Below are 24,944 nucleotides of genomic sequence, written 5' to 3'. Positions count from 1 at the left end.
CAACTATAAGCTATAACAACACTATCTTTTGAACTAGGTTCCTGGTCTCTTTGAAGGAGATGAATATGCCACCCTCATGACTCAGTGTAAAGAAGGAGCACAGAAAGAAGGTTTAATGTTAGATTCACATGAAGAACTCTACAAATGGTTCACCAGCCAAGTTATTCGCAATCTCCATGTTGTGTTCACTATGAATCCATCTTCTGAGGGCCTGAAGGACAGGGCAGCTACCTCTCCTGCACTCTTCAACAGGTAATTGCTGTATAATCCAACATGCGTTACAAATACTGTTAAAACAGTACTTTTTGGGAAGTCTTCACAAATGCTTTGTACTTCAGGTGTGTCTTGAACTGGTTTGGAGACTGGTCAACTGAGGCACTGTACCAAGTTGGCAAAGAGTTCACAAGCAAAATGGATCTTGAGAAACCAAATTATATTGTGCCCGATTACATGCCAGTTGTGTATGATAAGCTACCACAACCACCATCACACAGGGAAGCTATTGTTAATAGTTGTGTGTTTGTTCATCAGACTCTCCATCAGGTATGTTTTTACTACACTGCTTAACTTGTGTTGATCTCTAGGCCACAGCATCATGCACAGTTTCCTAAAAAGTATGGTCTTTGGCATTTGAATAGGTTTAAAGCCAATGTGTAATCTACAATTCCTTCTTCCCTAAAGGCTAATGCTCGTCTGGCAAAACGAGGAGGCAGAACCATGGCAATCACACCACGCCACTATTTAGACTTCATCAACCATTATGCCAACTTGTTCAATGAGAAACGAAGTGAACTGGAGGAACAGCAAATGCATTTGAATGTTGGCCTTAGAAAAATCAAGGAAACAGTTGATCAGGTACATATCTTTAAAACTTTGCCCTTTATAAGACTGGAGTGATTAAATAGATCCCTGTGCTTAATCTGAATTCTCCCATTTTACAATCTCTTTCAGGTGGAAGAATTGCGGCGTGACCTAAGAATAAAGAGTCAGGAACTGGAAGTGAAGAATGCAGCAGCCAATGACAAGTTGAAAAAGATGGTGAAAGATCAGCAGGAAGCTGAGAAGAAAAAGGTAAAAATCTTTGTTAAATCTCTGTGCATAGTAAATATTTTTATTTACAGAACAGAGCCTGCAGAGCGAGTACTGCAAGAAGTTCGACTTCTGAAAAGCAGTATTTTATCTGTGAAACTTCCTCCTAGGTCATGAGCCAGGAGATTCAGGAACAGCTGCACAAGCAGCAGGAGGTCATTGCAGACAAGCAGATGAGTGTGAAAGAAGACCTTGACAAGGTGGAGCCTGCTGTCATTGAAGCTCAGAATGGTATGTTAGCACCTGAAGAGATCACACTATGGGACTGGATCTAAAACTGAAGTCTACGGGAATGCAATTTGATGCGAATGCAATTTGATGCGGTCTGAGTTGGTCCTGCCTAACAGAAGTGTAGGCTTTTAGCATGGAGCTGAACAGTGTTGAAGAAATTCCTAATCTTTGAGCTCTGATTTTATGCTGTTTATAGTACTGATCTGATACTTGATACTCCTTTTGTGGCTTGTGGTTTCGTTTCTGGCAGACCAGCTCTAGTTAGTTATTCAGTCTATATATTCATAAAGAAACCTCATAATCAGAAAGACCACTGATGCCTTATTACTGCACAGACAGCATACAATCAAGCTGTCCATTCATTAAACTGGGTAGAAGAGTCATTGCTTATAATCAAGCTTTAAGTGAATCATTTTTAGGCAGCAGAATAAGTTGCCTGTGGCCAGTTGGCAAGTGACATTCACACAAGTTTATCTAGTGATATATTAGTTTGAATGTTATCCACTAGTATCTGCTTCTCTAATAATCTCAAATTCCTTCTGAGACTCTTGAAGCATTTTTACTAATCCAAGGTACTTTAATGGACTTTGCTGACTGTTCATTTTCTTCCTAATCAACATTCATCATCTTTCTGGCACTGGTTAGCTGTGAAGTCTATAAAGAAACAGCATCTGGTGGAGGTCCGTTCTATGGCTAATCCACCTGCAGCAGTGAAGCTAGCACTGGAGTCCATCTGCCTACTACTGGGTGAAAGTACAACTGACTGGAAGCAAATACGTTCCATCATCATGAGAGAGAACTTTATTCCAACCATTGTTAACTTCTCTGCTGAGGAAATCAGGTAATGTGCAAGTGTGAATTATTTATGTGAATAAACTATTCACAAACGTATGGAAGGTCTTAATTGGACTTTTCTCTGTGTAATTACTTTAGTAGCATTTGACTTCTTGTGTGAGACTAATTTACTCCTGCATGTAGTGAATGTGTAGGTGGTACAGGAAACGGACTACTGAAGCCAAGGTGTATCATGCTGGGACAAAACAGCTGCTGTTGAGTAACTTCAAGGCATGGTTGCAAAGCACTGTTCTGCTGTCCAAAGCCACATTATTAGTTGAAAGTTGTTATGCAGCAGTAACAGATGCGGTTGCTGAGGGCTTTATCCAGGCTGACCTCCTAGCTGGCTCTGAACCTAAGCAGGAGGTCAGACTAGAGATCTCCTGAATTCCCTTCCAATGCCAAATTTTTCTGACCAGAGTTAAGCAGTTTGCGAGTGACTAATCCTAACATATTGTTAAATGCCTTTTATGACCTGTAAGCTGTAACTTCTGAAACAACATCTTGAACTAATTAGAACATCTCAGCTACCAGCTATCAGTCAGCAAAACTGCTAGGAAATGTTCGTGTCAACTGTGGAAGGCAGGCCAGATAAAGAGATACTGAACACCTGTGTGCTGACATACAGTATACTCATGTTATCTCTAAAAACTTTTCCTTTGCAGTGATGCCATCCGGGAGAAGATGAAGAAAAACTACCTGTCAAATCCAAGTTACAACTATGAAATTGTAAACAGAGCATCATTGGCCTGCGGGCCTATGGTGAAATGGGCAATCGCACAGGTAAAGTCCGTACTGTGGGAAAGCAAATGCAAGGTGAAAAGAGTGAGCCTGAAGGCATATAACAGTGTCTAAAGGCTCTGAACCTGTGTCTGTTCCACTAAATATCGCAAGGTATTTTGCTTCAAAGAAATCAGTAGAAGGTTCAGATGAATGCTTTTGGGCCCTGTAGTATTGTGCCAGAGAACTAATGGCCAGTTGTGATACAGTTTTTGCACCAAGAAACTTTAGGTAAACAACAGCTGATCCTTTCTATATGTAGTGCCATTCTACAGGACAATACAGTTTTCAGCTGGAAAATGCAATGCAATTCTCTTAATGAAACTTATGCAGTCTCTGTCTTGCTTCAGAGTGGGGCACACTCACAGGCAGCTCTGTTAAGGTCTTTTAGGCAGACTTTTAAATACTTGACTAGTTTCCTAAAGGAATAGGCTTTTGGGGAGATGCCCCTGGACTGAGATATGCAAGGATGGTTTCACTTGCCTGTTGGTGTTCAATACAGCGGTATGCTTGACTTGCTAAAACTGTGCCTGTTATGAATGGCGTGATGTGTAGAGATTCTGTTTAGCTTGAATCTTGGCAATAGGTCCTATCCTAATTGTTCTGTGTCTTGGCTATATTCAATTCTTCACTAAGAAAGGCAGATTAGCTGAGTACTGGCACGGACACCCAATCAGGTATTTATGAAAAACAGTGCTGTACACTACTTAACGTGGTCTCAACCTTTCAGATGACTTCCTGTAAGTCTGCAGAACAGTAAAAGGATCTTGCAAAAAGCAATTACTTTTGTGTCTGGGCTTCGTTTAAAGTCTCCTAGGGATTGATAAACAATCCTAAGTTTCTGTTAAGTAGCTATTAATTCTTATACAGGTCACAAGTACCTAAGATGGAAAAGATGCAATTGACAGTATATGCCTGAATGCTGTGGTTCTTGTTAACGCATGTAATTTTAGAAAGTATTAAGGGCCTGTTTACTGTTTACAGCTAAACTATGCTGATATGTTGAAAAGAGTAGAACCTCTACGCAATGAACTGCAGAAGCTGGAGGATGATGCCAAAGACAACCAGCAGAAAGCAAATGAAGTAGAACAGATGATTCGTGATCTTGAGGCCAGTATTGCCCGTTACAAAGAAGAATATGCAGTATTGATTTCGGAGGCTCAAGCTATTAAGGCAGACTTGGCTGCTGTAGAAGCAAAAGTAAGAGTTCTATGTATCAGTAATTTTCCATTCTTTAATCTTTGACAGTCGGAAATTGAACCATTCTTCAAACTTGTGAGCAGACTTGGTTGCTTTCCCTGTGCAGTGCATTCTGAGCTGCCTGTTTCATCCCTGGATCTCTCAGACTTCTTAACCTACCGAAACCTGGCTGGAGTTAGAAATACTAACTCATGTTGCCAGTTGATTAATGAGACAGTTCACAGAAGGCTTAAAATAAGTGGGAAGCCTTTGGAAAGAGACATGGATGTAGTGTAATTGTAATGCCTTAAGTGGACTTTACTGGGGGTGGGAGGTGGGAGGGTGGAATTCCCAATGTACTTGATGTAATTACTAGCATGTCACTACTGTGCCAGTACTTTGACTTTTAAATTCTTCCAAATAACAGTTGAATACCAACATAATAAATTAACACTGAAGTGAGGAAACACAAATTTAATTTCATTCTGAGCTTTTAAATTTAACTTGGGCCTTGAGTCAATATAAGTATCCCTAGAGCCATTTAATACTATAACAATGTCATCTAAAGAGACAACTTCACCACTTATTTGTAGGTAAACCGTAGCACAGCTCTTCTGAAGAGTCTTTCTGCTGAACGTGAAAGATGGGAAAAGACAAGTGAAACTTTCAAGAACCAGATGTCCACTATTGCAGGAGACTGCTTACTTTCAGGAGCTTTTATTGCCTATGCTGGCTACTTCGATCAGCAGATGCGTCAGAATCTGTTCACTACGTGGTCTCACCATTTGCAGCAAGCAAACATCCAGGTAAAGATACGGTCATGTTAAGTCAACCGTAAATCAATTTACTGCAACAGTTAAAGAAATTCTGAGATTGCTAAGTAAAGAACGGAGCTATTGAAAAAGAATACCTTGCAGAGCTGCATTTACTCAAAATGTCTTCACCAGCTAGTTGGAGAATATCTAGTGAAATACTAACTGTGTGCTTCTTCCAGTTCCGTACAGACATTGCAAGGACAGAGTACCTTTCCAACGCAGATGAGCGGCTTCGCTGGCAAGCAAGTTCTCTACCTGCAGACGACCTGTGCACTGAGAATGCCATCATGCTCAAGCGGTTTAATAGGTATTTCATTCTCAGATATAGAATTCTAAAGCAACATTCTCACAGTAGGCCGGGTTTTGCACCTATCAAAGAATCACAGTAACTCTTTCAAAGTGCTGTTTCACTGTTCTGAGAGCTTCTAATGTTTGTAAAAGCTTCTAAACCATGTGTAAACATAAAAACTCTTATTCATCTTTGCTTGCCTTTTTTGTTATGCTTAGCTGTTCAAATAAGTTGGCTTGAACTGGAGCTATTTTGTTGTCCAAATACAGACTTACCTTTCAAAACTAAACTGAACTAAATCATTGAACCTGGCCAACTTATCCCTTCAATGTACAAGCTTTTAGAGTTGTGACTAATAATGCAACCTGAATTCATAAAACTGCTTAGAGGCTGTCTGCAGTCAAAACCCAAATAATGAAAGTGGTTTATTACTAACTTAGGTATCCATTGATCATCGATCCCTCCGGGCAAGCTACAGAGTTTATCATGAATGAATATAAAGACCGTAAGATAACTCGTACTAGTTTCTTGGATGACGCTTTCAGGAAGAATTTGGAAAGTGCCTTGAGATTTGGTAACCCACTTCTGGTACAGGTTAGTTGTGTGGTCATATAGAAACTACTTAAAATTCTTTAATTCTGCCCTGTGTACTAGAAAATTTCACAATTTTTCTGTTACTAAGATGCAAACAACTTTATTTTCAAACTGTAATTTAGCAAGTAAACTAGTACTGAGTGACGTGTGAGGTGTTAGTCCTGAGAAAAATACGATTAGTGAGGTATACAGTCAAAAGAAGGCATTTACTTTTTCCACTATTTTTAAGATCAAATGCTTTTATTTTCAAATTATCTTTCTTTACTTCCACTCTATAAAATTACTTGAAACTGTCTGTCTGTTCCTTTGTTCCCATATGCTATCTCTAGTGGTAGGTAATAGCACCTAATATGGCTAGTTATCTAGAATTAAATCTATTCTGAGTAGCAGGAAGAAGTTTCAGTAATACAAAGCGATAGGCAACTGTAGGAATAGTTGACTTTCACTTGAGATAGATATATCTTTTGTTTCTTAGTATGGAAATGGGAAAACGAAGGATTAGCTCACAGATGAGAGAGTAACTGTTGCTTATGCTGCTTAGAATAGGGCTTATTATGCATTAGAACTAAAACAATAATAATCTCCTACTGAGATTTTGTATGGTAATAACCTCAACTCTGTGCTTGTCTAGCTCAACTACAAATCTAAAGTGGAAATACCTTCTGAATGTGATCCGTATTCAAAACCAACTGCAAAGTGATTGCTACCAGAGCTTTAAGCTCTAGTTGGATCAGGATTTTTAGCTTGAGACACTTGCAAGAAACAGAATCTCATAACACATCTCTGCTTCTAGGATGTGGAGAGCTATGATCCAGTTCTGAATCCTGTCCTGAATCGTGAAGTCCGGAGAACTGGAGGCAGAGTTCTGATTACTCTGGGAGACCAAGATATTGATTTGTCACCGTCCTTTGTTATCTTCCTCTCCACCAGAGATCCAACAGTAAGTAAAACAAAAGGCTGTCCTGTTTGTAGAAGTGGTACGTCAGAGAGCTGAGAAAGTTTCTCATGTTTCCTGTGACAGGTTGAATTCCCACCAGACCTCTGCTCTCGTGTTACATTTGTGAACTTTACAGTAACTCGCAGCAGCTTACAGAGCCAGTGTCTGAATGAAGTCCTGAAAGCTGAAAGACCAGATGTTGATGAAAAACGCTCTGACCTCCTCAAGCTTCAGGGTATGCTTACCAAAATTAACTTCCTCCTGTTCTAAAAGAATACAGTGATTTTACTGTAGCTGTAGAAATACACAACGAACTATCTTTATAGCTGATATTCTTGCTTTTTCAGGGTGTCCAATGGCAAAGTATACACAATTCATGTAATTCTTAAAAACTAGCACATCTATAGAATATGTAACCTAATTTTTCTTCTAATTAAGGTGAATTTCAGCTGCGCTTGCGTCAGTTAGAAAAATCCCTACTACAGGCACTTAATGAAGTGAAGGGACGTATCCTGGATGATGACACCATCATTACTACTCTTGAGAACCTGAAGAAGGAAGCAGCAGAGGTCACCAGAAAAGTGGAAGAGACTGATATTGTCATGCAAGAAGTGGAGACTGTTTCTCAGCAGTACTTGCCTCTTTCTACAGCATGCAGCAGTATCTACTTTACTATGGAGTCACTGAAACAGGTAGGATGACTTGTTCTTCCTACCAGAAGCTTCATGTATTTACTGTTCAAAGCTAAATAGGCACTGCCTAATTCCAGCCCTGGCTGCTGTATTGCAGTTTGGTAGTCATAAGCCATTGACTATCAAACAGCAGGACTCTCAAGAGAAAAACCAAACTCTTGTCTTTCAGATACATTTCCTGTACCAATACTCTCTCCAGTTTTTCTTGGACATCTATCACAACGTCTTGTATGAGAACCCAAATCTGAAGGGAATTACAGATCATACTCAGCGTCTCTCAATCATCACAAAGGATCTCTTTCAGGTTCCGTTTTTTAATTAGTAAATGTAGTTCTTTAATCATTTTTGAAGGGTCAGATTTCAAGGCTTCTTATGCTACTAACTTCACTGTTTTGTTGGTAGGTGGCTTTCAATAGAGTGGCACGTGGCATGCTGCATCAAGATCATATAACGTTTGCTATGTTGCTGGCCCGGATTAAACTGAAAGGCACTATTGGGTAAACGTTTGTTTTCTCACTTCACTTTAGTTGAAAAAGGGGGGGATGTCTTGAAGGCACCTAGCTAAAGTCTTCTTTTCCCTTAACGTTAGGGAGCCTACATATGATGCAGAATTCCAGCATTTCTTGAGAGGGAAGGAGATTGTACTAAACACTGCATCTCTTCCAAAAATCAATGGTCTGACTGTAGAGCAAACAGAAGCAATGATGAGGTTGAGCTGCCTTCCTGCATTTAAGGACCTTGTTTCAAAAGTTCAAGCTGATGAGGTAAGTGTTGGCTAGGGTTTCTTTCTGCACTAAACTACCTGGTAACACTTTTTAGATGTCTGCTTCAAGAGCTTCATGCTTACAAGTAAGCTCTCCTAGTGTGAGAAGGGAAGCCTTACAGATTAACTAGGTATAGTTGTTGTGGAAATGAATATTTTTACTTCATTTGTAATCAAGGTGTGAAACTTCAGTTGTAAATACCAGCATTGTTCGTCACTCAGCCTTGGAAGCAGCTTCACCATTCATCTGACTTTGTGGTCAGCTTTGGTTCCAGTGGTAGCAGAAAGTATGATACTGCGTGTCTTTTACTGTATCACTATTATGTGATAAGTATGCAGTAGAGGGGAGCAGCCCTAGCCATACGTAACATCATTATGGTGGGCTCTTGGACATTGCTGTTTGGAATAAATTTGGATAGTGCTCAGCTGCTGAACAGTTTGCTCCTTCTAATGACTTACCTGTGTCCTGACTGTGAAACTGTTGTGTTCCCAGATATGTCCATATCTTAAGTAGTACCTGTTTCGTTGCTCTGCCTAGTTTTTGTATTAAAAGTTGAATTCTCTTTGCTATGTCTAACTTTCCTCAAACTCTTCAACCCGGGGTAAAATAATGTATAGCTTGGGCTAGGACTTAGTAGAGATCTGTGGAATCAGGGGTGCTGGAGGCAGTGCAGAATTAGGGGATATCAGTGAAATGATTGGGCACATCTAAAGAAAGCATAATAGACAAAACATAATTTGAGTTCTACATGTGGATTTTTGTTTAAAACAACAACAGAACTTGGAGAAATTAACTGAAGAAAAATGAGTCAGAACTTACTAAACGTGCTGGTCAAATTGCAGTCTTGCTCAGGGAAACGTTCAAATCATTTGTATATGAAACACTCAAACCTTATGTATCTAGAAGTCTTGGAAAAGACCAAACTATGTTTGGGGCCAAGTTTAATGTTTGACTTAATTTCATTAATATAATAGTGCTTCTGTTTAACAGTGTTAGCCCTATTTTATTTCTCAAGAGTTATTCGTAGATGGAAGCTCAAATGCTTCATCTGGTAATCTAAATTTTTATTCTAAAGACAGATGATAAGATATGAGCATTAAATGGGAAAAATCTTATTAACTTGTGCATTTCATTGTTTAAATATTTAGCTACTTTTTAGAATTTTTAAAGATCTGTTTGCACATCCAAAGCTAATAGAGCTTGGACTGTACCGAGTTCAACCCTACCCTAGCAATCTTTGTTTCCAACTGAGAGTTGGTATGTAGCTGAACACTTCTGCAGTACATGAAATTCTAGAGTTTTAAGGCTGAGATTGAACATCTCTGTTGCACCATGAACAGGACTTGTACCTTGCAGCAGATTTTTGATACCATGAAACTCCATTTCAAGTTTTTTGCATTTTTCTTTCAATATAGCAATTCTGTATCTGGCTGGATAGCAGTTCACCAGAGCAGACTGTACCATACCTTTGGACTGAAGAAAAACCTGCAAGTAAGTTAAGTTGCACTATTGTCCACACCAATCCTACTGTACTGACTTTAATCTAAGTAGAATTGCTATAATTTTTAAAGTAATTCTAAAGTAGAACTTCAATTTGGACCTTACTGCCTGGGAAAATCCTAAAGTTGGGTTTGTGGAAAAACCTCAAGTCTGGTGCTTTGGGGTTTTTGTTATTTAGTGTTGCTTTTTTGTTTTTTGTTTTTGTTTAAAAAAAAAAACAAACACAAAAAACACACAAACAAACAAAAAAAAAACAGAAACAACAAAAAAACTTTTTTTTTAAGCAGTAGTCACTACAGTTGGTTCCTCACCTTAACCTGTGATCTGATGTTCCACTGAGGATGAAACATACTTCCACAGTCTCAGTAGATTGCATAATAGTTTGGATTGACCTTAGTCACTGTAAATCTGGAGGCAGCTCTATACTCTTAAAAAGCTCCAAGACACAGATTTTTCTGAGGACAGGGGTGGCCTACTAGAATGTTTCCTCTTGCAGTTGTATCTAACTAGTTCTTGCTGCGTTAGTTGTTAGAGCTAATTTGTTAAGAGTTAGAACTTAAGTGTTGCCCTTCAGCTCCTCCCTGATCTGAAAGGTAACATTAGGAAGTGTTTGCTGTCTGTGATCATTCAGGGCTCATTCCTGTAGGTGGCTTTCTAAATTAAGGATTCTAAGCTTGTATTTACTAGCTACCATAAAGCTGCTTGACTGTTAACTGAAGCAGCTCTAGGTTATCTATCCTATCCATGCTAGACAAGTATATAAAACTTCAAAATCTAGCAGAACAGCAGATTATTGAATGAATGAGAAGATGTGATGAGATCTATTGTCTCTGGAAGTTAAAATCACTTCATGGCAATACTTCTAGACTGTAGATTTTGTAAACCAGTAGCATTTCAGTAGAATCCAAAAGCATCTTGTCAGGGTAGGCTTTTAAAGGGCTCACAACATGAGCTATTGAGCAGGTAATTAAAATGTCACAGAAGACAAACCAGCTGAAGATGATAAGTTTCTTTTGACTGTCAAAGTGAAGACAGAATATAAGCATTCCATTAATATGTTGCAACAGATCTTTCAAAGGGATAATCAGCTCTCTAAATATCTGGTTTTCAGAAGAAGATGGGAAAAATTGAATGGAGAATTGAAAAGAGGTGTTGAGGATGGTTTTCTTACCTGTCCATCTAATCCTGTCTCCCCTTTTCAGCTCCTATTGGACAGGCCATTCATCGCTTGCTTCTGATCCAGGCCTTCCGCCCAGATCGTTTGTTGGCGATGGCACATACCTTTGTTTCAACAAATCTTGGAGAGTCTTTTATGTCCATTATGGAGCAGCCTTTGGATCTGACACACATCGTAGATACAGAGGTAACCTGCTTGTTTTTGAAAGGCTAAAATCCTGAGGTAATGCTCAGTGCCACCTTCAATGAGTTCCATAGTGAGTAAAACTATCCACTGGAACATTGCTTCCACTTATCCTTCTCCGCAAGGTATGAAGCATGGATTGTTTTCCTGTTTGTTAATGTAAAACTAACAGTAGCATAACGTCTTTAGCTGGCCAGTGAGAAGAAAAACTGAGCTTACTGCATTCTTGTATTCATGTAGTGAGTGATTCCTATCCTTTTAAACTTCTTGGACAATAGGTGAAACCTAATACCCCTGTGCTGATGTGTTCAGTGCCTGGTTACGATGCCAGTGGTCATGTTGAAGACCTTGCAGCTGAGCAGAATACACAGATTACTTCTATTGCTATTGGTAAGAACATACCATATTTCATCATGTAAGTGTAAATGAAATCGTTAGCAGTAAGAGCTTTAGCAACCTTCTGTCTTTTAGGTTCTGCTGAAGGGTTTAACCAGGCAGATAAAGCAATAAACACAGCAGTGAAATCTGGAAGGTAAGTTCTCTCTCCTTTTTAGCTAGAATATGGCCTAGTAGAAAGGTAAATGGGGAGAGCGAAATAACCTATTGGCTAAACAGGTAAAACTGGTTAAAAAAAATTGGGACTGCCTTCTGAACTGAAATTTGTAATAAAGTACAGCTGTTCACGACTTGTATTTGATTTCAATGTTTTCAAGAGAAGTAGGTTGTATCTGCAAAACAGAAAAGTTATGCCATTTACAGTAGACAGTAACTGATTCTATGTAGAAGACAGGCTTTAAAATCTGCAGCATTAATATCATATTCTGTTACTCTTTGTGGTGATTATAGCCAGGATCCATAAGCTGTACACTAAAAAGCACTTGTTCTCTTTCAAAACTTCACAGATGGGTAATGCTGAAGAACGTTCACCTGGCTCCTGGCTGGCTCATGCAACTAGAAAAGAAGCTACATTCCCTACAACCCCATGCTTGCTTCAGACTCTTCCTTACCATGGAGATTAATCCAAAGGTAACATTGAGCTGAAATTTGATGCTCTGGTAGAATAAGTGGCTTGCAGAGCCAAGAGTGCTACCCAGAGAAGGTTTTCTCATTATTGCCTTTCTACATTAAAGAAGGAGGAGAATACATGCTTGTCAGGGTAGTTACTAGCCTTGGTTTCTGATAACTTAATTGTAGCTGGAGACTTCATACCATTCCTTTTGCTGCTTCCCCTACCCTCCCAAAGGCAGGCAGGACATCACTGTGTGTGCTCACACTGAGGTTTTGAATCTAACGCAAACTGTGCTGTTAGAGGGATTTAATTTAGTGAAGGCTAAAGCAGTTGGATTTGAGTTCATTGATCTTTTCTAGGTGCCAGTGAATTTGTTACGTGCTGGCCGAATCTTCGTATTCGAACCTCCTCCTGGTGTAAAGGCAAACATGCTGAGGACTTTCAGTAGCATTCCGGTTTCTAGAATGTGCAAGGTAAGGCTGCGGCTTTTGTGGGCGAAAGGAAATGTCAGAATGCATTTGTTAAAATCTTACTTTAGAAAAAGATTATAAAACTTCAGCTTCTAAGATGTACATAGAAGTTTTTGTTCTCACAGAAGTAAAGGAGTTGGTAGAATGTATTTAGGTTTTTTTTTTTTTTTCCTTCTGTTGGTAGAATGTATTTAGTTTTGGTAGCAATCTAGCATTAAATATGATCTTTTCTAGCCTTTTACCAAGCTTTGATTATCAGTTCACTTGCGTAATAATTGTATTTTTTTTTTTTTCTCTCCACTTCCTAGTCTCCAAATGAGCGTGCTCGTTTGTATTTCCTCCTTGCCTGGTTCCATGCCATTATCCAAGAGCGTTTGCGCTATGCTCCATTGGGTTGGTCCAAGAAGTATGAATTTGGAGAATCTGATTTGAGATCTGCCTGTGACACAGTAGATACATGGCTGGATGATACAGCAAAGGCAAGTAGTTTTGTGTACTTAGGTATAGTTAATACTTAAATTACTTAAGATCTTCAGTGAGGCAGTCTGTTCTGGAAACATTTAGTAAGTTAGATGAGTAGGTGCAGGTAACCTGGTGGCAATTTAACTTAGTTCTTGAATTTGATTCCTCTATGCTAATTACATTGCATTTTCTTTATAGGGCCGCCAAAACATCTCACCTGATAAAATCCCCTGGTCTGCATTAAAGACACTGATGGCACAGTCTATCTATGGAGGTCGCATCGATAATGAATTTGATCAGCGTTTGTTAAACACTTTCTTGGAACGTCTGTTCACTACTTTAAGTTTTGATAGTGAATTCAAACTGGCTTGCAAAGTTGATGGACACAAGGATATTCAGATGCCAGATGGAATCAGGTATCATTTTTTCCTTATCCTGATCTCTATGTACAACTTCTCTTTTTTTTAACATTAAAAAAAAAAAAAAAAAACCACAACCAAAAAAACCCCCAAAACAAACCAGACCTAACCTGTATCTCTGTGCTGGAATTTAGCTGTGTAAACATTTGACTCAGGCAAAGAATTACCTTGCCATTCTAATAGGGGAAGCCTTCTAATGAATATTAAAACTCTGCCTTGCAGGCGTGAAGAATTTGTCCAGTGGGTTGAGATGCTGCCAGATACACAAACACCATCATGGCTGGGCCTGCCAAATAATGCAGAGAAAGTTCTTCTCACCACACAAGGTAAAATCAGAACTTTAACAATGTCTTGCATAGATTACCAGGCTACCATTTTAACTAAAAAGCCAAAGAGAAATATAAATCCTGCTGAAGAATTGATACCTTTCCCCTCCTCCCTCAACATAGTTGGTTTAACTTCTGCAAGGTAAAACACTCAAGCCATCCAAAAACTGACCAGAAGCTTGTGAATTAAGCGTTCAACCTTCCAGATGTCAAGCTCCCATCTTGATTCTGGAAAGCTTTATTGTCAGCTCTGGAGCCACCTACAGCTAGGCAGTTCTGTATCTTAGGTCTAGGCTAGGGGAAAAGAAAAATTCTAGTTCATGCATGTAATAGAATGTTTTCATCTTGATGCCACTGCTTCTCTGACTAACAGCATATCTTCTGTTTTAGGCATAGATATGATCAGTAAAATGCTGAAAATGCAGATGCTAGAGGATGAGGATGATCTAGCTTATGCAGAAACTGAGAAGAAGACAAGAACTGATTCTACGTCAGATGGTCGCCCAGCCTGGATGAGAACACTGCATACCACAGCCTCTAACTGGCTTCACCTTATCCCACAAACTCTAAACCATCTGAAGCGAACTGTGGAAAACATTAAGGTAAGAACTAAGGTTTGTCTAACGTAGGCATAGGAAGTGCGTAAGTTCTGGTACATTGGAACGTATGCATTATGATGTGCAATTACCAGTTCAACTGCTGGGGCAACAATGGACCCTGTGTTGATGCTGATTTTGACTGCCATAGCTGTGTAATGCCTTGCTGGGTTTCTTGAAATGCTCTTAAAAGTTGGTTTGTGTATTCTGGGGATTATTTCAAGAAATACAATGGCGAACTGTCTATCAAGGGTACTTCTGAAGCTTCTCTGTGATCAGGTATCAAGAAGCAACCTTCCTGTTGTACCTGTAGCACGCTGACTGCTGCTTATCATAGAATCGTTAAGGTTGGAAAAGACCCTTAAAATCATCGAGTCCAACCGTTAAACTATCACTGCCAAGTCCACCGCTAAACCATGTCCCTAAGCACCACGTCTACCCGTCTTTTAAATACCTCCAGGGATGGAGACTCAACCACTTCCCTGGGCAGCCTGTTCCAGTGCCTGACTGCCCTTTCGGTGAAGAAGTTTTTCCTAATATCCAACCTAAACTTCCCCTGGCGCAGCTTGAGGCCGTTTCTTCTTGTCCTATCGCTTGTTACTAGGGAGAAGAGACCGACCCCCACCTCGCTACAACCTCCTTTCAGGTAGTTGTAGAGAGCAATAAGGTCTCCCCTCAGCCTCCTCTTCTTCAGACTAAACAACCCCAGCTCCCTCAGCCGCTCCTCGTAAGACTTGTGCTCCAGACCCTTCACCAGCTTCGTTGCCCTCCTCTGGACACGCTCCAGCACCTCGATGTCCTTCTTGTAGTGAGGGGCCCAAAACTGAACACAGTACTCGAGGTGCGGCCTCACCAGTGCCGAGTACAGGGGCACTATCACCTCCCTGGTCCTGCTGGCCACACTATTCCTGGTACAAGCCAGGATGCCATTGGCCCTCTTGGCCACCTGAGCACACTGCTGGCTCATGTTCAGGCGGCTGTCAACCAACACCCCCAGGTCCTTTTCTGCCAGGCAGCTCTCCAGCCACTCTTACCCAGGCCTGCAGCATTGCCTTTGGAGTATTGGTATTGCCTTTAGAGCCAGTGCACGTTAATTACTGCTCAAACTTAGTGATGGTTAGTGAGGGGAGATATGGCAGCAGCTTCTGCTAACTGCAAACAGAAATTGCACGAGCTGGAGGAAACTTGAGATCTGGACAGTAGTACCCTAAGCTCTGACTCCAGAATATTCAACTCCCCAGTTGAATATGGCCATGATTGATTGCCTAACTGCTTCTAAAGACTTACTCTGGGACAGTAGGTGAGAACCTTTTGTTGCTGATTAAAAGAAATCCAGAGTTGACTGCAGTTGAGCTGCAGCAGGCAGTCTGCATTAATTGTTCAACTAAGACTTCTACTTTCTTGCTTCTCCAAGGGAGAGGAGGTTGTTGTAAAACAGTCTCTTCTCTGCCATCACTTTCTGCACCATAGACTGCATCTTCATGTTCAATGCTTGTAGTCCCAGTGTCACTGGTCAGTCCATCCAGGATTTGGGGGTTACTTTTTGTAGCAGTTCTCCAGCAAGAACCTTGAACTTTGATCTGCAACTTACTTTCAATGTTTTGACAATCAGGATCCTTTGTTCCGATTCTTCGAGAGAGAGGTGAAAATGGGAGCTAAGCTGCTTCAGGACGTTCGTCAGGACCTTGCAGATGTGGTTCAAGTGTGCGAAGGAAAAAAGAAACAAACCAACTATTTGCGTACACTTATAAATGAACTGGTGAAAGGTATGGTAATTCAAATTAGCATCTCGCAGTGCTCTCCTGCCTCTTGCACTCTGTAAGTTGGAGGCTATTAGGCTCAGCAGCTTAAAAAATAATTGCAGGAAAACTGGGATTGACTTTACCATTTGAGACAAGCAATGCTTTTGAGTCAAGCATGAAATTCCAATTGGTTTGGTTTGGGATTTCAAGTTGAGGTAGCTAATATTAGGCTTTTTTGTACAGCTTATATCAGCAGCTTAATTTCTTAGCGGAAATCTTTCGCAGTTCTTTCAGTTTCTGAATTGTGATGGAACAAAGTTACTTACCACAAAGTGAGTAACATTGCTTCTATAAAATCTAGAAAATATTCAAGTTCTCTAAAATTCTGTTTCAAGATTGTACATAAATGTGGAATTTTCAGACGTCCTCCTTCTAGTAATACATGAAGATCTGCTGTCTGCTTTGAACAAAAGCATTTCCTAAAACACAGATACTTGACCTCTTCAATTTTTTCTAAAGAACTCAAATCTTCACAAAAACTCAAGAGCAGTTACTGCAGCGTATAGCTGTGTGTATCTGAGGCTGCTGCTGAAGGGTTTCTGTAACTGGATGGCATGTTAAATAAATACTAGACCTGGAGGCCATTTGCTTTGTAATCTTTGAAAGTAATTTCACTTACTGAGGAGCTTTTTAAGATAGAGGCTGATATCCTTGTCCAAGTCTTAAATGGCTATTGGGAGAAAAAATGAAGTGTCAAAATAGTGTGTAATTCCAGCTTGTATGCAAACAAAACTTAATTCTAATCACATTTTTCATAGGTATTTTGCCTCGTAGCTGGTCTCATTACACAGTGCCAGCTGGTATGACTGTTATTCAGTGGGTGTCCGACTTCAGTGAGCGCATTAAACAGCTGCAGAATATTTCCCAGGCAGCTGCTTCTGGTGGAGCAAAAGAACTAAAGGTATGTTGTGCTGACTTGTTCTAGAGGTTATATCTAATTCAGGAGGAGCTGTGTAACTACTTCGCATCAAGACTTCTAAATATTTCCTCAGGCAAAACAACTTCAGTCAATGTTCTCTGAAATGTGCTTGTAAATACTGTTGAGTATCTCCTAATCTGAAAATGGTGGGGCTTCGCAGGCTAACTGTTGATACAGATTAGAGGGAAACTTAGTATTTCAGAATGACAGAACACGTAACCTTAGAGCAAAAAGCAGTTTAGCAGTTACACAGTGTTCCAGTAACAGCAGGAAAAGTTTACTTTAAATAGATTGCATTTATGATAATCATTAATTAATACTGCAGCTGATACCCTTTTTTAATTTTTTCCCCCTCAAATAGAACATCCACGTGTGCCTTGGTGGCCTGTTTGTACCAGAGGCATATATTACTGCCACAAGACAATATGTTGCCCAAGCAAACAGTTGGTCCCTTGAAGAACTGTGTCTTGAGGTCAATGTTACGACTACACAGAATGCAGTACTGGATGCGTGCAGTTTTGGAGTGACAGGTAAACTTATCAGAAAGGAGGAGCTCCTTGCTCTAAAATACTTTCAGAAGCTTCTAGTATTAAATGGGCTGTATTAAAAGAAGATCATATTGCAAAAGTTAATACACATTTTCTGAAGTTGTTTAAAGATTAGTTTGATATTAGTTAGTAGGGAAGAACTTAGGATGCTAACAAATCACAAGACTCAGGTCAGTATATATTTAAGTGGTATCGGCCTCCTTATTTTGCGATATGAAATACTTACCTCTCATTTAGTGGACTTCGACAGCATTTAAATGATACTTAGGGAGACAGTCTTTGTCTGGATGTATGAAAGCTCTTAGAACTCCCAAGTGTATTTCACTTTACAGGCCTGAAGCTTCAGGGAGCTACATGCAGTAACAACAAGCTGTCTCTTTCGAATGCTATTTCAACTGTACTGCCCATTACACAGCTTCGCTGGATCAAGCAGACAAATGCTGATAAAAAAGCAAATGTTGTAAGTATTGATAAAAACAATTTTAAAAAGAACTCTTATAATTAGATCTACCTAGTAATTTTTTTCCTGAAGCTTTATGGATACTTTTTTCGGGCACCACAACCACAAATCAAATTGTTCCTTTCTGATATTCTCAGTGTCAGCTGATACCTAAATTCCAGGCTAGCAGCAAACGGACCTAGTGTTGACTGGGCCTTTCCTCTGTAGTTAGATAAGAAGGAGAGGCATCCAAAAACACTAATGCTGTTCAGGCCAAACCTCGAATTTATACCTGTAAAGGCGGCTGTGCTTTAGGTGAAATTTATTAGGCCTGCCTGGTTTTTTTCTCATATTTTGGGTATTGAGTTATCTGAGACTAGATTCCCATCTCATAAATACCATGTAGTAGTATAGAAACTTCTTATGCTCTTCAGCTGCCTTACATAACTTCTTTCATATTCATGTTTTTCGCCAGGTTACTTTACCAGTTTATCTGAACTTCACTCGTGCTGATCTGATTTTCACGGTTGACTTCGAAATAGCTACCAAGGAAGACCCTCGTAGCTTCTATGAACGTGGCGTTGCAGTTCTCTGCACTGAGTGAAAAGATTTGTTTTGACTGGTAATGCTGTAGTAATTGTCAGTCTTCTATGTAGTATTCACCCGTACTTTTGTAACCTGGTTAGATGTTCAGATGGATTTGTGTTAAGTTGACTAGAAAGAAAGGGGACAGGGCATTGGAAAGCTGGTAGGCTGGCTTTCTTCGAAGGAAAATTGGATGGGATTTTTAGATGGTTATTGGTAGATGTGATATTTGATGGATCATGTTATATGAAATAAAATCTATAGCAAGACTTTTGCCTCTATTTCTGGAAATGTAATTCTTACGGTGATTTTTTTGGTCTGGAAAAAACGTACCTATGATCTTTTCAGAGAATAACAAGTCAATATTCCAGCATATTGTTGACCTTCATACAGCTCACTCAGCAGCTGGTTCAGCTAACCTCCAGTAAAAAGAACCTTGGAATGTAAGTAAGTCTTCAGTGCAGTAAGACACAAAGCCTGACATTATCTGCTATGACATCTGATGACATTGCATGAATTATTTGCAATGAACCAGCTCTTGCTTGAAGTAACCTGCTTTTACACAGCTGCTGAGATGCATTCAGAAGCTAGAGTATCCTAAACAAGACTTTCTTGTCCTATTGACCCACAGGGCTTCCTCTTTCTTAAGCTGCTTTTATGGTGAAATAAGGCTCCAGTTTCATGTTTCATTAAGCCCAGGAGGATAGTATTAAATGCTTAAACAAGGAGTTACAATCTTATTTCAGAGACTTGCATATCCCCAACTGTTACCAAATTAGGGGAGGTGAGAGTTCCTGCTGATTGCTTGGGTTGTTGTAATGGTTTGGGTTATTCACATGCTTTCTCTGATCCGAAGTTCATGGGGTAAGCATTTCTGCCCTTCTGACCAACCTGTCGGAACAGCTGTCTTCTCTAAGGGTGGCTAGTACCAAGTGTTCAAAGATGCACAGGAAGAATACAGGTGCAAAGCTTTTCAGTCGCAAAACAGAAATCTCAGAAGTGCCTTCCTTCCAGTGATTTCTCCTATGAAAGGAGTGACTTTCTGAACCTGCATCAACTCTAGTATTTTGAGTGGCTTTTCACCTTATGAAAGAAACTGCAAATTAAAAATCTTTGCCAGTCATACAGAATGAATGCTTTCAATGTGTTCACCTGCATATTTTAAGTTTGTACTGGCAGGTATGCTGAGATTGTATATCTAAAACACTGTTCAAAACAGGTAGGAACAGATATGTTTGTTAATAGCACAAGTCAGCTTCTTCCTGTTTGAAGGAAAAAAAAAAAAAAAAAAAAAGGCTAGATTGCCTTTAGTTGCAGTCAGTTCAACTTAATGCAATTTAGTTGTCCGTAGTCAAGCCTGTAAGATCATTCACCATACAGCTCCTTCCCTCCCCTCGTACAGCAGGTCAGACGTACAAAGAGCCAAACGCTGTCACAAGGCAGGTGTGAGGTAAGCTGTAGCTATTGAAAACTAATTGCAACCGTGCAGTCATTCTTCCTTCCCTCCTCGACAAACCCGCGTAATACCTTTCTGAAGTTACACTGAAGCTGAGCAGGTGCCTCCAGGCACTGGATGCAGGCGTGGGGCTGGTGCCTCAGGGGGCCCAGGCACCAAAGCAGTGCCCAGGCGCAGAGCTTAGCTGCGATTCTGTCGCCATACCTTAGCCAGGTTTCACTTACATTGCCCCACGAGCTTGTTCAGTTGATTCTGTCTTTTCACGTGGATCTCAAAGCCTGCAGTACACAGCGCAGCTGCATTTGTAACAGGCTTGAGCTAGTTTGTTTAAAGCTTTTTTGGTTCAAGTACCATCTGCAAAAGAAATCTCTACTGGGTTCATTCTTCAGAACAAACAGTTTGTCCAATGATTTATTCGTACCTCAGATTAAGTTGCACGGAATTTCTTTCTTCTTAGTTTTTCACTAGCACCCTCTGGAATGGAAATCCCTGGTTTTCTTTTAATGAGGGGCTGTTTGGCCATGGTGCCATCGCAGCCAGCTGCTAGCGTGGGCTGTGGAGCACTGCTCCCCGGGCTTGCAGGGAGGTCTGCAGAGGCCGAAGGGTTAACGCTCATGGGTAAGGAATGGTCAGGTGTCAGCCACATGGAGGTAAATGCTTCTGTGGCTTTCCTCAGTTCAGATGATTGCAACAGGCTTCTCGGGAAATCCTCCTCTGGGCTAGGAAGTTGCGGGGGTGCTTTACGGTCATTTACTGTCTGAATTTCACTGACTGTTGTTTCTGGGCAGAGCCAGTCTGGAGGTTTAGGGAAGGACTCCCCATCTTCAGAACTGTCCGCATCCTCCAAAGCCGTTGCTTTTGGGGCACCGTTTGCCCATGGTGCAACTTTCATGCTACTTAAAGAACTCAAGCTACAGTCAGAGTGAATGGATGCGTCTTCTGAATCACCATCATAAGGATCTAAAAACTAAAATAAAGGTCTCCCTAAATATGGTAGATGCTTATTTGTCCATAAAAAAAAAAAAAACAAACACAAGAGGCAACACACGGTGAGCTTTAAAACCACTTACAATGTAAGTCACAGACTTACTGTGGAAGTTTTTCTGTTTATCCACACATTCCCACCTATATTTTAATTTTTTGGATGCTACACCGAGAGCAAGGCTGCTGCATAATCAAACCTACTTGCAGTCCCCTGGAGTCCCTTGCTTTCCTGAGTCCTCCAGCGAGCAGGCTAGGCAGGACCTGTTTAAGAGAAGTTAACACAGGTTTATAAAGCACCTTCCTATTCATTATTGATCAAAGTAAAACCAGAGTAAGAATCCTAGAGAAGAGGAAGCCAGATTTTCCCCTTGCTAAAAGATAGTAAAAGGTGCATCTCAGTCTAATATTGAAAGGCCTGGTAAAGTTGGCCTAAAATAAGGGGACTGAGGAGAGCTATGGTCTTACTGCACTTAAAACATTGCTATAAAGAGAACAATGAGTAATTTTATACCTTACCACCAGAGAAGTAAACCAAATCAGCATTTAACTAATAGTAGACAAGATACAATTTAGAGTTTAGAGGCCTTCCCTCCCACTCAGGTCCCTTTTTCCTCTTTTACACAGGAGTGATCTGAAATTCTTCCTTGTTAGTTGGATTACAAATCTGCCGTCCCTTGGAGAGGTCTGTAATTAGCACCACCAAACCAAGGCCTTTCAATCATCAGCCTCAATATCGCTGCTGCAACACCGAGGTTTCAGGTGTCGTTCCCCCATGTGGTTACACAGACCTGGACCAAGAATTTCTTCATGAATTTATGCTTGAGAAGCGCATCATCCTGAAATAGTGCTTATAGTCTGGGTCTATTAACAAACAAAAAAACAAAAAAACCAAAAACAAACAAAAAAAACCCCAAACCCCAATCAAAAAAACAACAAAAAACCCCCAAAGAGCTCCAAAAGAAAAGCTCCAAAGAGCCCAGAAGTCCCCCAGGCCTGGCCCGGCCCCTGCCTCAGCACCCTCGCCGAGAGCAGCCAGCTCTTTGTGCAGGCTGGCACTTTCCGCCCAGCCCCGCCGTCGGGGTCCAGGCGGCCGGCCGGACCTGAGCCTCGTTCCTCCCAGGAGGCGGCCACGGACACCTCCCGCTTTCCCCTGTGCCTTCTGGAAGGGAAAGCGGTGGCAGGTTCCTGGCAGACAGCTCCCAGCTACGGAGCACAGCGGTTCGCACGGGCTAACCGCGAGCATCAGTTCTGAAGACCTTTACCCAGAAATGAAGTATTTAGTTCGCCACTCCAGGATCAGGTCTTTTTTCATCAACAAACACACTGGTTTGACAGAACAACGTTCAGGAAGTTACCAATATTCATAAGTACCTGCCGCAGCAGCGGAGCTGCCCCCTTGATCCCAGCCAAAAGAAGGTAGAGGTTCTCCACCCAGAGCTGTAGAAATCCCGCTGGACCAGAGCAGCTGAAAGTTACCCCTCAGAAACAACCCGGTTCAGCTTTAAGCACTTGTTAGCAGAGAGGTGCCCATGCTGCATTTGTCTGCCTAAAACAACGGCGCTTTCCCGCCTCATCCCTCCAGAATCAATTTTGGTAAAATTAATAGCAGGTGTAAGGAAGAGCCTGATGGATAGAATAGTGCGGGGTTTGGCGTTGTTGGGGTTTTTCCCCTTTCCTTGTACAGTCACAAACCAACAACCCCAGCAACCACGCCTCAGACTCTCCCTACTGAGACTGAAGGAAGAGCTGGATACCCAGCAGGGAATCTCATCACCATCGAAATGCTTCAGGGAGTCGGTTCTTACCTCCGCGCTGGATTCAGACTCCGACTCCGTACTTGACTCTACTATGCACTTCTGCTGCAGAGGAGGAAGGGAAAGAAATGCTACTCAAAGCAGAAGTTACCACAGCTGTGGGTTGAAGCTGAACTTCTAGTACAAACTGCAGGTGCTGTCTTTCTCCAAAGCTTTCCCATCTGAAGCCAGCTTGTCCTTCCAAATATCCCACGTTTGTGGTGCTGGTTGGGTTGCGCAAGTGAGACATATGGGAAAAATAGAAGTCTCCCCCCTCCACCCCAAAAAAAAAAATACAATGGGAAGCTATCCAGAACATGCCCTGCATTTGCTAGGAACAGTAATTCCAGGTCCGTAAATAACTTTACAAAATGTTTTTCTGATTTGCACTGAGGTTTTGTTTGTTTCTTTGCTTGTGGTGGGCCTACATCTCAGAAACGTAACTGCAGATACATGACTACCTCCTCATTTTTCCCGAAGCTTTTGCTACAGAGCCCCCACAAACAAAGAGCCCCCTCGCTCCCGGGGGGCGGCACGGGAGTGGAACAGCTCCCTCCCCCCTTTCTGTTTCTTTGCAGGTGACGCCATTTGAATTAATTCTTTCACACATGTTCTTCATGCACTCTTCCAGCACAGCTAGCTGTACTAGCAGCTAATGCCAAAGCAGCTAACACTTTCTAAATTATATTTTAATAGGGAAGAAGAAGAAGCAGCAGCAATTAGAAAAAAGTTACCATGTATTTACGTGCCAGTCTTTCTATGTAGTCTGGGCTTTTAACAGAATCCTTCATTTCCTGAGCATCTACTGAAACAGGCAGAGGGTAGGAAAGCACATATTAGAGAAAATCCTCTCACAGATAAATCACCCCGACAGGGTAACTCCCTTTGTGCTAGAAAGGTCGCTCAGTCCTCCACAAGGTCTGTGTTAAGTTCTCAATGAAAGGCAGCTTCTGTTTAAAAAACAAACAAGAAGCAGCTACTGTCTTTTGCCAAAACAGTGACTTGATTCACTGGTCCTTCACGCAGCATGAAAAAATAAATATTTTTTTAAGAGAAGCTTATACTATGTAAAGCAGATATTTTTTCTTTTGCCTTTTTTTTTTTTTAAAAGCACTGCAAGTTTTCTGAACCCTCAAAGAGGTACTTGTACTCAAGACATCAAACCAGACTAGAGGGGGACAAACGCAAAGCCATGCTGAGAGCCAGCCCTCTGTCCCAGCCCTCCCGCCCTGGCACCCCGTCCCCGTACACCACCCCCAAACCGGGCTCTGCCCCAGGGCGCTCCCTCCTCCCCGTACCCTCCATGGGCTGCCCAGCCCCGCGCCGCTTCCTCCGCCGCTGCCTCTTCTCAGCTGAGGCCATCCTGCTCCCAGCGCCTTCACCCTCCTCCAGCTTTATAGGCCTGGGCCCCTGGCTGCCCCACCTCTGCCCCCGCCTCTCCACATGCCCCGCTCACCTCCCGCAGCCTGGAGGCTTCGCTCGTTCAAAAAAGATGGGAGCAAAGCAAGGAATAAAGAGAGAAAAGTGCTCCTGTGAAAGCACGCTGTGCCACTGCTGGCAGCTCCGGACTGCTCTTCACGGTGGGTTCCCCAGAGCTGACTGTGGGGAGTGGAAATACGCGCAAAATAGCCTGGCAGTTTGAGTCCTCTAGTCATTACGCTTCTCTAAGCGTGTATATATAAAGCACGTGTATATGCAGGCGCGCACACGCATCTACGGCTGAGTTTGCAAGGTCTGCTGGCCAGAGACGCAATGCTCTCCCTCCACTCTCACCAGTTCATCGCCTGTAGCCCCATTTCATTCAGGCGACCTTCAGGCTGAGGGAAGACCGTCAGCGGTCAAAGGGAAAACCACCCGCCCCCTCCAGAGGCGGCCAGGACACCCGAAGACGTTTCCTCCTGCCCTGTGCTGCAGCAGACCATCTCCCATCTGTTGGCTGGGCAGTTGTGCTCGGACACACAATGCTTTCTAAGCATCTCTCTTAATCACTTACAATCCACCACATGTGATTTGGAGGTCTTAGATAGCATCACCCTTACTTGCCATCGCTCACTAAGAAAAGAAACAACAAT

At 41.5% G+C, this 24,944-nt stretch overlaps 1 protein-coding gene across 3 annotated transcripts in view; it reads left to right on the top strand.

The window, feature by feature from the left end:
• DYNC1H1 (dynein cytoplasmic 1 heavy chain 1) overlaps positions 1 to 23,261 on the top strand; it is a 51,494-nt gene extending 28,233 nt beyond the window's left edge. The window contains exons 47-80 of one of the 3 annotated variants that reach the window (XR_014228703.1): positions 38 to 252; positions 339 to 543; positions 682 to 855; positions 952 to 1,071; positions 1,200 to 1,320; positions 1,966 to 2,161; positions 2,820 to 2,937; positions 3,919 to 4,134; positions 4,707 to 4,919; positions 5,108 to 5,235; positions 5,658 to 5,811; positions 6,605 to 6,751; positions 6,833 to 6,983; positions 7,187 to 7,440; positions 7,610 to 7,744; positions 7,843 to 7,937; positions 8,030 to 8,204; positions 9,620 to 9,695; positions 10,907 to 11,067; positions 11,343 to 11,454; positions 11,536 to 11,596; positions 11,967 to 12,090; positions 12,433 to 12,546; positions 12,852 to 13,022; positions 13,204 to 13,421; positions 13,647 to 13,750; positions 14,141 to 14,352; positions 15,959 to 16,112; positions 16,907 to 17,049; positions 17,429 to 17,597; positions 17,948 to 18,075; positions 18,530 to 18,676; positions 18,988 to 19,082; positions 21,704 to 23,261. Coding sequence is in view for 2 of the 3 variants with exons in the window: in XM_082316932.1 (XP_082173058.1) it covers positions 38 to 252; positions 339 to 543; positions 682 to 855; positions 952 to 1,071; positions 1,200 to 1,320; positions 1,966 to 2,161; positions 2,820 to 2,937; positions 3,919 to 4,134; positions 4,707 to 4,919; positions 5,108 to 5,235; positions 5,658 to 5,811; positions 6,605 to 6,751; positions 6,833 to 6,983; positions 7,187 to 7,440; positions 7,610 to 7,744; positions 7,843 to 7,937; positions 8,030 to 8,204; positions 9,620 to 9,695; positions 10,907 to 11,067; positions 11,343 to 11,454; positions 11,536 to 11,596; positions 11,967 to 12,090; positions 12,433 to 12,546; positions 12,852 to 13,022; positions 13,204 to 13,421; positions 13,647 to 13,750; positions 14,141 to 14,352; positions 15,959 to 16,112; positions 16,907 to 17,049; positions 17,429 to 17,597; positions 17,948 to 18,075; positions 18,530 to 18,658 (4,893 nt within the window). In the remaining variant the exon portion in view is untranslated. Of the gene's footprint in view, positions 1 to 37; positions 253 to 338; positions 544 to 681; positions 856 to 951; positions 1,072 to 1,199; positions 1,321 to 1,965; positions 2,162 to 2,819; positions 2,938 to 3,918; positions 4,135 to 4,706; positions 4,920 to 5,107; positions 5,236 to 5,657; positions 5,812 to 6,604; positions 6,752 to 6,832; positions 6,984 to 7,186; positions 7,441 to 7,609; positions 7,745 to 7,842; positions 7,938 to 8,029; positions 8,205 to 9,619; positions 9,696 to 10,906; positions 11,068 to 11,342; positions 11,455 to 11,535; positions 11,597 to 11,966; positions 12,091 to 12,432; positions 12,547 to 12,851; positions 13,023 to 13,203; positions 13,422 to 13,646; positions 13,751 to 14,140; positions 14,353 to 15,958; positions 16,113 to 16,906; positions 17,050 to 17,428; positions 17,598 to 17,947; positions 18,076 to 18,529; positions 18,909 to 18,987; positions 19,083 to 21,703 lie in introns of those variants that run through there. The other 2 variants (XM_082316932.1, XM_082316931.1) reach the window with 2 other exon arrangements.
• Positions 23,262 to 24,944: the final 1,683 nt, after the last annotated feature.

The sequence above is a fragment of the Platalea leucorodia genome, assembly GCF_965183815.1.
Source record: "Platalea leucorodia genome assembly, chromosome: 7".
Taxonomy (NCBI): domain Eukaryota; kingdom Metazoa; phylum Chordata; class Aves; order Pelecaniformes; family Threskiornithidae; genus Platalea; species Platalea leucorodia.
Note: the sequence above shows the minus strand (reverse complement) of the source record. Positions and strands in the feature narration are given on the sequence as shown.